This window comes from Populus euphratica, unplaced genomic scaffold (assembly GCF_000495115.2).
Source record: "Populus euphratica unplaced genomic scaffold, PopEup_1.0 scaffold19.1, whole genome shotgun sequence".
Taxonomy (NCBI): Eukaryota; Viridiplantae; Streptophyta; class Magnoliopsida; order Malpighiales; family Salicaceae; genus Populus; species Populus euphratica.
The window spans coordinates 1,694,564-1,708,354 of NW_011499853.1; the positions used below are offsets into that span (position 1 = coordinate 1,694,564).

General features: G+C 29.4%; 1 protein-coding gene across 2 annotated transcripts; it reads right to left on the reverse strand.

The window, feature by feature from the left end:
- Window positions 1-7,791: 7,791 nt before the first annotated feature.
- LOC105122230 (protein ASPARTIC PROTEASE IN GUARD CELL 2-like) lies at window positions 7,792-9,776 on the reverse strand. Of its 2 annotated transcripts, none has more exons than XM_011021224.1 (3): window positions 9,433-9,776; window positions 8,909-9,325; window positions 7,792-8,787 (listed from the first exon to the last, which is right to left on the reverse strand). In XM_011021224.1, the coding sequence occupies exons 1-3, from the start codon at window positions 9,617-9,619 to the stop codon at window positions 7,967-7,969; spliced, it is 1,425 nt and encodes a 474-aa protein (XP_011019526.1). In that variant the 5' UTR covers window positions 9,620-9,776; the 3' UTR covers window positions 7,792-7,966. The 2 variants fall into 2 exon arrangements, with proteins under 2 accessions (XP_011019526.1, XP_011019527.1); XM_011021225.1 differs by having other exon boundaries at window positions 9,439-9,770.
- Between the last annotated feature and the right edge of the window lie 4,015 nt (window positions 9,777-13,791).

Genomic DNA, 13,791 nt, shown 5'->3' on the forward strand with positions numbered 1-13,791 from the left:
ACCCTTATCCATTTATATTCAGCCATCACATTGGCTCTAGGGTGTTCTGAAATTAGGCTCAGTCAAACCCAGGTGACCTGGCGGGTCAACCCATGACCCAGGCGACCCGGGCAAACCCGAACGAGACTCGGTTTCTTTTTTAAAAAAAAATATGATATTTAAAACCCATTAGTATATATACTCTATATTCCCAAAAAAAAAAGTAATATTTTTTCAATGTGAGATAAAAAACTATTTCATTTAAATACTTCAACTTAAAATGATAACATAGTATATTTTCAATGTGGGATTTGAAACCCTTTCGTATATATACTATATGTTCCCAAGAAAAAAATCATATTTTTTCAAAGTGAGATAAAAAATCTTTTGGTTTAAATACTTTAACTTAAAAGGATAACATAGTATCTTTTCAATGTGGGATTTGAAACCCTTTCGTATATATACTATATGTTCCCAAGAAAAAAATCATATTTTTTCAAAGTGAGATAAAAAATCTTTTGGTTTAAATACTTTAACTTAAAAGGATAACATAGTATCTTTTCAATGTGGGATTTGAAACGCTTTCGTATATATACTCTATGTTTCCATGAAAAAAATCATGTTTTTTCAATGTGGGATATGAAACTTATTAGTATAAATATTATATGTTTCCAAGAAAAAAGTTATGCTTTTTCAATGTGGGATAATTTTTTTTTTAATATTCTTTTAAATTTCATTGTTTATAATATGTATAATTTATATTCATATAGATTTTTTTATATAAAATATTAAAATTTTAATTTTTTTTTTAATTTTTTCAAATTGATCTTTAAAACCCGGACCAGTTTTTTAACTGGATCAACTCTCGAGTCAGGTTTAATAACTATGCCGACATTGAGTCCAAAGGGATGAATGCTGGTGTCGAATACAAGGGTAAAATCCTTTTTTGGTGTGCCAAGGCCGACAGTAACCACGTAGTTGCCTGTGCCAATGGCGATACCTGACCGGGCTGGTAGTTTTGTCACCATCTCCTCAAAAATGCCATGGCCTGAGTTCTTGGAGAGTTTAGCTTGAATCGAGTCCACTCGAAGTTGGTCTTGGAGGAGGAATTGTACATGTGACCGATCATTCAGTACTTGCATGCACGGACCATACTTGTGCTGAACTTGCAGAGATGAAGCCTTGTCGATCACTGAAACACATAACCTATAGTTAGTGCTGCTTAGTGCATTAGGTAGAAAATTAATTTCATTTCAACATCATAAAATATACATATGTATTTGTCACACGATCATGAACCCTTACTAGATTGGTCGCAGGAATCTAATGCCAACAGAGAATTGACTTCCAGGGTAAGAACATATTTTTTTATATGCTCATTTACTTCAACTGCATAACCCTTTCTTCAGAGAACACAGAGGGCATAGAAAAAGAAGAAAAACATAGATGAAACTGGTAAATTTAGTGGAAGAAATGAGATTGGCCATGAAAAACAATCAAGTTGTATTGCCGCAAATTATGTTCTCATAAATATACTGAAGTCAATGTGGATTGTCTCCACTCTAATACCACAAGTCGGTCATCAGTTGCGCATCTTTTCATCCACTGAAAAGGATGTATCTCAAACTTGTGTGGTGTAAATCTGGGCTCTCTTTCACTTTTGTTTTGATTTTCTAATCATTTACGCAAAGTTGCCTGGAAGTTTCTCTCTCAAAAATTACCGGGTCCATTTGTCAGATGGTTCAAATCAAACTGGACCAGCTTCTAATAAAGAATCGATAGGATCCTTAAAATTGAAAGCATTGGAATATGTTACGTCTCTCCTTCAACCTTTTCTTCATGAAGTTTTTTAATTTTAAATTAATTATTTTTAGTGCTTTTGAATATTGTTAATGTAAAAAATAAATTTTTAAAAATAAAAAATATTATTTTAATATATTTTAAAACAAAAAATATTTTAAAAAGATAAATAATCAGAACAAAACAACCATTAAACACTCGAAGACGTTGATGGCTGACAATAATTTGCTTGCAATGTCTAACATGACAAGTCATACCCTGCAAATACCAAACTGTTGCTGTACAGATTTCTCCACCATGTGGAATTCTCAATCATTCTCAATGACAGGTCATACAGGAATTGATGGTTTGTTTTTGTGTTATGATTTATTTTTAAATATTTTTAAAAAAATATTAAATTAATAGTTTTTAAAATTTATTTAAATAATTATGATGTGTTAATATTAAAAATAAAAATAATCTAAATAAAAATTATTTTAATATATTTTAAATCATACTTTATGTAAGAGTAAACATATACCTACTGCATGTTTGTTTTTATGTTTTAAAAATATTTTTGAAAAAATTTAAATTTTTTTATTTTTTAATTATTTTGTATTTTTTTATAATTTTGATATATTAATGTTAAAAAATAATATAAAAAATAAAAATTTATCATTTTAATATATTTTTAATAAAAAAATATACTTTAAAAAATAACTCCTATTATCCTCCAGCAGGACTACATGTCCAGAAAGTGATTTTAAATAATTAGAACCGTTATCCAGCCAGTCAACGGACTAAACAAGCAGATACATGGAAACTTTATTTCCAAAAAAATAATTTACGTGAAAAAAAAATATTATCGTAATCATGTTTTCTAAATTATGATTACAGGAAAGACTTGTTTATTGTTGGATAAAAGTGATTACAGGAAAGACTTGAAACTAATGAAAGTTAGTACACGGCCTTTCTCCATTGTTGTTTATCGTACAAGCTCCATCGCCATTGCCTCGAGGGCTACTATAATTTGGATTTTCCATTAGGGATATGGATTATTGTAACTAGATTGATGCATCTAGAGTTTATAAAATCATATAACACGATATATAAAAAAAATAAAATATAAAAATATATATTTATTATCTCTCTGGTTAGATTATTGAAACAATTTCTTGATTGTTTAAAATTATTGAATTCCTTATTTATTTTTATTGATTAGAAAATAATTAATAATATTTATATTGGTTATTTTCTTGACAGGTAAAGCCTAGGTATTCCAACTTATGGTCAAAACTTTTTTTTCTCTCATTTTTGGTCTTACCTTGAACCCAAAATATTTGGATTTATATTGAGGTTCAATTTAGAAACGATCCAATCCAATAGTATATGGGGGAAGGAAACATGCGTGGGTTAAATTTATTTTGTGTCTTGGTAATTATTATGTTTTTTTTTTTATCAATTTTAACATTTATGAATTAGGAGCATAAAAAAATAATTACTTAAAGCAATGTTTTTTATTAAAAAAAAAGGACTTTGAGAAAAGAAAACATTTCTGAAAAAAAAAAAAAAAAGAGATAGTATGAGTTAGAATCCATTAATTAAAGTTAATTTTTAATTAAATCAAAGCTTTAACTTAATTTTGTAAAGAGAAATTATCTGAGTTAAAGGTTATTAATTTCTAATAAAAATACATTTATAACTTTGATATAGATCAAATAAAATAAATCAATTTACAAAAAGCATACCAAACATGAATCAAATCTCTCACCTTGAGGTTTGAAGCAAGATATCCACACCCGCTCGACCAATATTTACCTGACAAACCCTTTACAGGGTTCAGTTATATTTGCATCTAGCCCTTGTATGAATTTGGTCCAGTTGGATTATTACGCCAATTAGCACTTAAATGGGTGGAGCATTCATATTTTTATTTTTTAGCTAAATTTTAAATAAAATAGTTAAAATCTATTTAAGGTAATTCTTTTAAAAAATATTATCATAATCATGTTTTCTAAATTATGACATCCAATCTGGTCATGACAACATGCAACAGTGCAGAAATACAGCTATTTTTAAAAAAATACAGGAATTCCGAGGTGAAAGTGAAATGATGGATGCATGGAGTTTTAGCAGTATGAAAGCACCATGCCAATGCTGCCTAGCGTTTGTAGATGCTTCAGCATTAAACTTAGCCCAAATATTATACAAAATAAAAAATTTAAAGAAATAATAGAGTGGTTTGGGTAATAATTGTAGAAGGGGGGAAATTATAAATAGAACACAGTACCATGTAAGTGCAGCCTCAAAAATGGTTCCAAATTTCCAGAACATTGAGAGGAGGACCATCCTTTTCCCTCCATGCAAAATTTTAAATGTAGTGGTGATTATTTTTTAAAATTTATTTTTAATTTTAGTATATTAAAACAGTTTAAAAATCAGAATAATTTAAAAAAATATGTAGAAAAATAAAAATTAATTATTTTTTATTGGTTAAAAGTATTATTTTTTAAAACTATTCCTAGAAGTCTTTGCCCTACATGCTCAAGTTTGGACCAATATTTTTTTGTATTAAAAAAATAATATTTTTAAGTTTTTTTAATAAAAGCAATGTCCAAACAACATAATCTTAAAATTCTCTCTTAGACAAATTGAATTCTGAAGAGGTAAACTTCACATATTATAATTTTACGACTCTTTTTTTTCTAAAAAAAAAAAAGAGCTTATAAAAAGCTTATATATATATTGAGCTAGAAAAATGATTGCATACTTCAAGTATAGTGTCCTTTCAATCACGTAGAAGTAGGATTAACTGTAACTTAATCTGAAACATAAATGCTTTGTGTATTTCGAGGTTTTTAAAAAAAAAATTAAAACACAGCGAATGTCGCACCAAGAGCATTTAATAACGCACTTTCAAAGTACAGATAGTGTATATTTTGTTGTTAATTGAATTGGGTGTTTGATGCTTGGTGCTCTTGTTTTTCTTGGATTCTAGTTAAACAACTAGTATCAAACTTTCAGTTTGATTCAGCATGCCCAAAACGAGTTCTTCAAAGAAACAACTAAATACTGATATAGAGCAGGGAAAACCTTCTCCATTGAATGTGCCCAAAAAAATTTATCCAAAGAAACCTATATAAGAACAAAAAAATGCAGACGTAGAGCAGGCAAAATCCTCTTTTCGGGCATACTGAATCAAACTGAAAAGTCTATACAACAACTAAATAATTTTTTTTATTTAATTTTATAATTTAATATTAAGTTGATTAATAATTAATTTTTATAATTTATTTTGATTTTTTCTTATTATAATCTTATAACCTGAATTATAAATTTATCAAGTTAACTCAAGTTAATTTAATATATCATACTCTTAGTATTTTTAAAAAATATCATCTAATAAATTACCAAATTAATATTTAAAATAAATATTATTCCCAATATATATCATATTTTAAATTTATAATTATTATTTTATTAGAAAACATCCAAATAATTATTTATGATCAAAATTTAGGTTTTGTTTAAAATTATAGTAGTGGTTGCAGTTTAAAATATTTTTTTTATTTTTAAAAAATTATTTTTAATATCATATTAAAAATATAAAAAAAATTAAAATTTAAAGAAATCATGTCTTTAGACATAAACCATAAAAGTGCTTAGCTACAACAACACAGCATAAAAGCTTCTTTATAATCATGAAAAAGTAATTAAATACAAGCATATTCACTTCCAAAGAGAATCCCCGGGAGATTTTAAAAAATAAAGCATAAATATCTCAAAAGGAATTTGTATAAATGCTCTTCGAATAGAAGTGGCAAAGCAAATATTTAGTTAAAATAGTTGTTGAAACAGAGATAGTAAACGATATGGTAAAAAATTTAAGATAAAAAAGCTTTAAAATAGGGCCTTTTCCAAAATGCCTTCTTTGAATTTCTCTGATGCTACAGACCACACATCCCAGGTTTATAATATTAAGCCATTACTTCTTTTTTTTAATCATGAATAAGCTGTGGCTAGATCTACTGAATATAGTTCTATTTTTTTTTTTATATAATATACACTATGGTTTTTAAACCTGACCAAGATGGAGCTACAGGTCAGATGAATTGATTTAGATTAACCTAAAAAAAAAATATTCTACTAGCTTTAAGTCTTTTGCTGTTATCTCTCTTTTAAACTCCAAAAACCGGTTGAATTGCAGGATCTTCAGCCATTGAGGTAATCTCTTGTGCATAAACGCGCCTTCAACTCTTTCCATATTTACATTCAATGCATATATATAAAAGATTTGTAATTAGCGCTAAATTAAGTAATTTATCAAGTAGGTAAGCGAGTGAAATGAAACCAAGGCTATCTTCAAATCCAGGTGATGGTGTTATAATGATGGATTTGCTATTACAGAGAACGACTCCACTGTTCTGCTTCCACAGCTCTTTACATCTTGTTTTTTTTTAAACGCCATGCCATCGCAACTTTAGATTGCACACGGCGGTTATGCTACTGGGTGAAAACTTCGATGAACCAAGCCATAAAGAGAGAGCGGGATTCTTTCCCCCCTATTTATTTTAGTCTTTTTTAGTGTGAATTGAATTTTCTTTCCTTCTTTTATAGTTTTTTTGTTTTTGTTTCAAGCCACAAAAACACTAGTTTTTTTTTCTTTAATCCTTTATCCCCAAGATCCCTGCTCGGCTAACGTGTGCCACTTTCTTAATCTCTCTAATCTACCACTTCCATGACAAACATAACAAACCCACTGTCCATTTTTTCTCTAATCTTCCCCACTTTTCACCCTCAAAATCCTTCGTCTGCAAACGTATACCAATTTTCACAATAAGAGCCCTTAATTCACACTCGTATCCATGTCCGCACCAATCAAAACTGGATTATCATCATCATGGGCGGAGCAAGAAAAAAATACTGAGGAGCGCTAAATTAAAAAAATTATTTTAAAAAAGTTTATTTTATTAAAATATATATCAAATAAAGGTAAGGGAGAGGCTGGGAAAATTTTTCTTACAAGGACTGGGGCCTTGCCATCCCCTCCCTGCTTCCGTCACTAATCATCATTATCACAAGATTTGACCCCTTTAGACAACCACTCAACAAACTCTTTCTACATTGCCAACACATCCATCATCCAACCTATAAAGTCTTTTTTACCATGATATGACTTTGCAAATTGAAGAGTTTAGATTTTTTGTTTTTATATTGCGAAGGTTTATTAGTAAAATGCTAAAATGGTGATGTTTCGCTTATATATATATATATATATATATATATATATATATATATATAAAATAATTAGGTTTTTCTTGAGTTTACCTGAATTTTATAGATCCTGGGTCAATCCTTTTGATTAACTGGATTTTATAAAACCAAATTCCAGGCTGGTATTTTTTAAACCCAATCTAATTCCAGTTCTGAATTCTAGGTTAACATGGCAGTTGAGTTTTAAAACAATGATATAAACTTGTTTTTAGTGTATCATTTATTTTTTTAATTTAAGAACTATAACCATAATGAATTTTATCCATTGAATTTTACCCTTCCATCGTTTTCTTTTCTTTTTCACACATTTTTTTTATATTTATAAGAGAGTATTGGAGGACAAACTTAATCTAGTGCATTTAAAAAAAATCATAAAATACTCAAACAAATGTTATAAAAACACACTTAAGAACCTCAATAAAATTTCACAAATCGAATATGAAAAAGCTGATGAAATGAGTAACAGTGGCTCATCTTGAAAGTAGAAGAGTAAGATTGAAAAATTCTAAACTACAAGGCTATAAGCGTAACATTTATAAATAAATAAATAAGAGAAGCAAACATCCTGTCGTTGCCGCACATAAAACGATTATGACAGAGGACTCGCCATCGGTAAAACCATGTTAAAAATGACCCAAAACGGTGCATGTTCATCCAAATAGACAAAGAAGTTAGAATTATTATTATACAATTTTAAAAGCCAAGTGTTAGAACATAGAAAATATAAAAAAAGATGAAGTTTCAAGCGATCCTCGCAAAAGCATTAAATTCACCTTGGTATCCATAAACTGGAAAATTTTACTAGCACTTTATTAATTTTGGCTCCAGGATCTGGAGCTCAGACATGGAACTTGATTTTACAACGAAAACCCACAATAATGGTGCTATATATTTTAAGCCAACTTGATATTCATTATTTTCTCGTTTTAGGCTTTTAGCTACAACCACCAGCTGCAAAACCAACCATTCCTTTAGCACCATCATAGACAACCTCGTAAGTCTTTTGCTGATGGTTTCCAAAAATCCCAATTTCACTATCATCCTTATTTGCTGCAAATGCCAAGCACATCGTCTTCACACCGTTCACCGGGTACAGGATCCCCGATGCATCGATATCCACTTCAACCCCACCTTTGAACGACACACTGACCATAGGAAATGAAACTGTTGTATAATTACTAAAATCATAGCATGTGTCAAGCAGTTCATCCCCATTTGTCTTGGGATAATTCGACATTTTTTCGTCGAATGCTTCCTTGAGTGCCTTGTATGCTGTAGGAGGCAGCCTAGTGATGACCGTACCGGAGTCGATGATGGCTCCGCTCGTAGTAAAAATTGATGGATCTATTGGTAGCTGGGAACCTCCAACACTCATTCCAACGATGTCAATGCCATAAAAACTTGAGGAAGCTGGGGATATTGGAGTGAATCCCGCAGTCTGAGAGACTTTTCCCCCAAAGTTTAGGTAGCCGGTTAAGCTAGGGGTTGAAGGTAAACAATAAGAGAATTGCTTTTGGTATTTCTCCGCAGTTTGTGATGGTAAGGATACCGAAGAGGGGCTTAGTCCTACCAAACCGGCTGCCTGGCCGAACAAGCCATTATTGCTTTGGCCGCACCCGAACAGGAAGTTTGTGAAAACGTCCGATGATGAAATGGTTAGTGTTTCGGTGGCGAAAAATCCTTGGGAGTAGGATTGGTCACCATATATAACTTGGTAGAGGCATGTCGAGCTTGAGGCAGAGCAACCCCTTTGACCTGCATATGAACATGACAAAGAAGTAAGCTTCAAATATATTTTTTTATCCCAGACCATTGTTTTCAATTATGAAATTCATGAAATTTACACGTCAAGAATTTGGCAAAAACAAAAAATTACTGGTAGGGAGCAAGTTGCATGATGCTGAGGAACACGAAACATTATTGTATGAGGTTGACTTGGTTGGGTCGAACTTTTGTTCCTTTTGCGGATAGCAGGACCCTAAGCATGGCTGACATTGAGTCCAAGTGATGTCACTGCCGGTGTCGAATTCAAGGGTAAAATCCTTTTTTGGTGTGCCAAGGCCGACAGTAACCACGTAGTTGCCTGTGCCAATGGCGATACCTGACCGGGCTGGTAGTTTTGTCACCATCTCCTCAAAAATGCCATGGCCTGAGTTCTTGGAGAGTTTAGCTTGAATCGAGTCCACTCGAAGTTGGTCTTGGAGGAGGAATTGTACATGTGACCGATCATTCAGTACTTGCATGCACGGACCATACTTGTGCTGAACTTGCAGAGATGAAGCCTTGTCGATCACTGAAACACATAACCTATAGTTAGTGCTGCTTAGTGCATTAGGTAGAAAATTAATTTCATTTCAACATCATAAAATATACATATGTATTTGTCACACAATCATGAACCCTTACTAGATTGGTTGCAGGAATCTGATGCCAACAGAGAATTGACTTCCAGGGTATGAACATATTTTTTTATATGCTCATTTGCTTCAACTGCATAACCCTTCTTCAGAGAACACAAAGGGCATAGAAAAAGAAGAAAAACATAGATGAAACTGGTAAATTTGATGGAAGAAATGAGATTGGCCATAAAAAACAATCAAGTTGTATTGCTACTAATTATGTTCTCATACAACTCATAAGTGCTCTGCTTTCTTCCCTAGCTAGCTTTGTATCCTATATATATACGCACACATATTCAAGCAAGGCGTGGATCGCAATGAAAGACTTGAAGGAAGGCTGACTTCATGAAATGTACTGAAGTCAGTGTGGATCGTCTCCGGTCTAATACCACAAGTCCGTCATAAACTGCGCAATTTTTCAATCAATTAAAAGAATGTATCTTTAACACTAGATTTTAGGTTTGCTTTTAAAGTTCACCTGTTCAGTTAGTTCTATGAATCGTAAGATTACTTAGATTACTAAAATTTATGTGATTATTAATTTTATAATCCGTGAAATTATTCAAAATATATATAAACTTACCCAAACCCCCTCCACGCACACACATATATGTGTGTGTATACATGTTTGTTTCTTTTGGGCCTTAATGCCCCTGTTGTAACAAATAATAATTAAAAAAATAAAATGAAAATCAAAAGGATGTATCACGTTGGTGCATGTATATAAAAACACCTCAAGTCTTAAGAATCGGAAATTGTATATATAAATATGAATTATATTATAAATCTTGGCTCCCTTTCACTTTTGTTTTGATTTTCTAATCCTTTACTCGAAAGTGCGTGGAAGTTTCTCTCTCGAGTTGCCGGGTCCAATTGTCAAAGATTTCAAATGACCAGCTTCTCATAAAAACTTAATAGAAAGGAGAGTGTTTATTTACACAGTAATTTTAGCTTTTAAAATAAATCGTGTAAATATTATATTTGATAATATTAAAAAATAATTTATTGTTTGGTAAGACCATTAAATTTTATATTCAAATTATCATCTTACACACAGTAACTGAGAACTGCCTCTCGCGTTTATGCCAGGTGAGTTAATTCACCTGACATAGATAAAAGAAGTATTCATCTGGCATGGTATCAGCTGTTCATTAGATAAAAAAATATTTATTTAAATTATATTTTATTTAAAAAATTAATATTTAATATTATTATATAAATTGAAAGAACATTGCAAGATAATGTAATATTTATGAAATTTGATGGTAATTTTAATTTTATTTCTGATGATATTTTATCTAATTTTGTTTCATACTTAAAAAGCCATAAAAATTATAGTCTTTATCATATAAATTTCATAGATAATAAAATTATAAATAAATTAATGGAATAATAAAAAATATTTGATATAAAATATTATTTAATTAATAATAGTTGAATCTACAATATTTAAATTAAAAACTATCAATATTAATATATATATATATATATTATTTTATAACATCAATTTGAAAATTAAAAATATTAAAACATGTCATTCAATCTATTTTCATGATTTTTTTAAATTAATTATTTTTAGTATTATTAAATCATTTTTATATATTAATATTAAAAATAAATTTAAAAAATATTATTTTAATATATTTCAAATCAAAAAATACTTTAAAAAACAAATAATTATTAATACATTACATAACAACCATTAAACAGTCAATGTAATAAATAATCATTATTACATTACAAAACAATTGAAGACGTTCATGGCTGACTGCAGATTCCAAGCTGTTGCGCGCATAGATTTCTCCACCATGTATTCCCAATCCCATTTACTGTTTAATGGTTGCTGCATAGATTTATACACCTGCAAATAATATTTTAATATATTTTTAATTAAAAAATATATTATATCAAATTATTAAAGAAAATATTTATATTTACATTTTAAAAGTTATTTTGAAAAGTTTTAAAAGTTTTATTTTTTTATTTACTTCAAATTAATATTTTTATATTTTTTTTAATATGCTAATATTAAAAATTAATTTAAAAAATAAAAAAATATTTTTATATATTTTTATATTAAAAAAATACTTTAAAAAGGAAGTTCCATAAAGTGATTTTAAATAATTAGAATCGTTCTCTAGCCAATCAACGGATAAAGCAAGCAAATACATGGAAACTTTATTTCCATAAAGTCAATTTATGTGGAAAAAAACAGGCGGAGACGAGGACCTAAAACTATTGAAAGTCAGTACACGGCATTTCTCAATTGTTGTTGTTCATACAAGCTCCATCGCCATTGCCTCGAGGGCTGCTATAATCTGGATTTTCCATGAGGGACATGCATTATTGTAACTAGATTGATGTATCTAGAGTCTGTAATGACATAAAACAAGACACATAAAAAATAAAATAAAATAAATTATAAAAAATATACTTATCATCTTCTTTTGTTAGATTATTGAAACAATTTTTTAATTGCTCAGAATTATTAAATTTCTTAATCTCTTTTTTTATTGTTTAGAAAATAATTAATAATATTTATATTGGTTATTTTCTTAATGGTGTAGAGCCTAGATATTGGCTGCAATAGTTTGAATTTTCCACGAGGGACATGGATTATTGTAAGACCAAATCTTTGTATCTTCAATTTATGGTGTAAGAAGAGATTTATAATAAAAAGATGATGTTTTCATTCAATAATGTGATACATGTGGTATGTTCAATTTATATAGAGTTTATAAAACCATGTAATAAGATACATAGAGAAATAAAATAAAATAAATTATAGAAAATATACTTGATTATCTTCTTTGATTAGAGTATTGAAATAATTTCTTAATTACTTAAAATTATTGAATTCTTTAATGTCCTATATCCAAACTTTATTTGCTTTTTAAAATTGATTTTTATTAATTTAATTTTTTAATATTTTTAAAATAATTTTAATTCACTGATATTAAAAAGAATACTTTTACTTCCAAGTCTTCCACATTTACATGCAAGACCAAAAAAGAAGGCATGTATATGTCCTGTACAAAGTGAAGGATTACGCGTGTAAGAGGAGACAAGAACGCTTACTTCCAAGTCTTTGATTGAAGCTTTACCAATGAGTCCCTTTGTTTTTTTGACAAATAAATTAAAGGTGTTCCAATTAAGCAATCTAACGATGTCATGGTTGGTAAAGTCATCATTAAAAAAGAGAATATTATGATCCTCGTTTGTGCCCGTTCGTGACGGGAAACCATTTTTGGACAATCTGACCATTAAACAAAAATATAAAATAGCTAAGCATTCTACTGTTTCAATGGTTGTAGCTCCGCAAACAATTTCACTGTAGTTATTATTCTAATTTAAAAACAAAAATGAAAAATATCCAAACCACATAATCTTAAAATTTTCTCTACCCAAGATAGCAAGCCTCTTGACAAGCAATAATGTTATGTTTTTAGCTATTATAGCTTAGAAATTGGCTTGACTAGCATAATACGGATGCTATTATGGCTAAGCTATACGGTATTTGAGTTATGAGATCATTTGTTTTTTTTAATATTTAAAAATAAATATTTTTGTATTTACATGAGATTTTAAATAGATTAAATAGAAGCACAAAATCTAACCGGACTTACACTTGAATTTGAAAACATTTTATTGCTCTTGATTTGGAGCCAACTCCATCAAGATTCATGTCCATATCTTAGTTACAACCACCGAGAGAAAATCCAATCCTTTTTTTTACGATCAATAGAGACTACAGTACAAATCCATGGCTGAGCATCTCTAAAGATTGCAAATGGATCATCCAATGCTACAAATGCAAGACAATCAACCTTGGAACTAGGTAAAGAAGAATATTTGAAAGAAATAAAACAAAACGATCTAGCTCTACGATGCTGGACTCTCCACGTGTAACAAGATTTTTTTTAATAAAATTTTCTTAAATTATCAAAAATAAAGAGACCTAAAAGTCTTATATTCATATGTAGCAAGATAAAAAGGAGCTGTCTAGCCCTACAATATTAGACTCTCCCCGTGTATCATGATTGTTTTAATATAATTTCCCTACAAGTCCTATATTCACATATAACTCAAAAATACTGTCCGAAATTCCAAGCTTCTAGTCCTACTTAGACTATAGGAAAAAAAAATGTTGATTAATGACTTATATTACAGCAAAAAGGATTATAGTCCCAAATCTCATTGTTATTTTGCTAGTTGAAACATGGCCATTTACAACCCTCTGGTTGTGATCGAGCTAATTAATGTTATATCTAAATAGCTAGAACAAAAACAAAAATGGATTCCTAAAGGATTTTTTAGAAATTAATTATAAAAATATTAATAATAATTTTATTTTAATCTC

Coding starts and splice junctions, on each gene's coding strand:
- LOC105122230 (XM_011021224.1), bottom strand. CDS start 9,619: ATGGCCAATCTCATTTCTTCCATCAAATTTACCAGTTTCATCTATGTT. Junction 9,326..9,432: donor CTGCAACCAATCTAGTAAGG/GTTCATGATTGT, acceptor TATGTGTTTCAG/TGATCGACAAGGCTTCATCT. Junction 8,788..8,908: donor ATGCAACTTGCTCCCTACCA/GTAATTTTTTGT, acceptor GTTCATATGCAG/GTCAAAGGGGTTGCTCTGCC.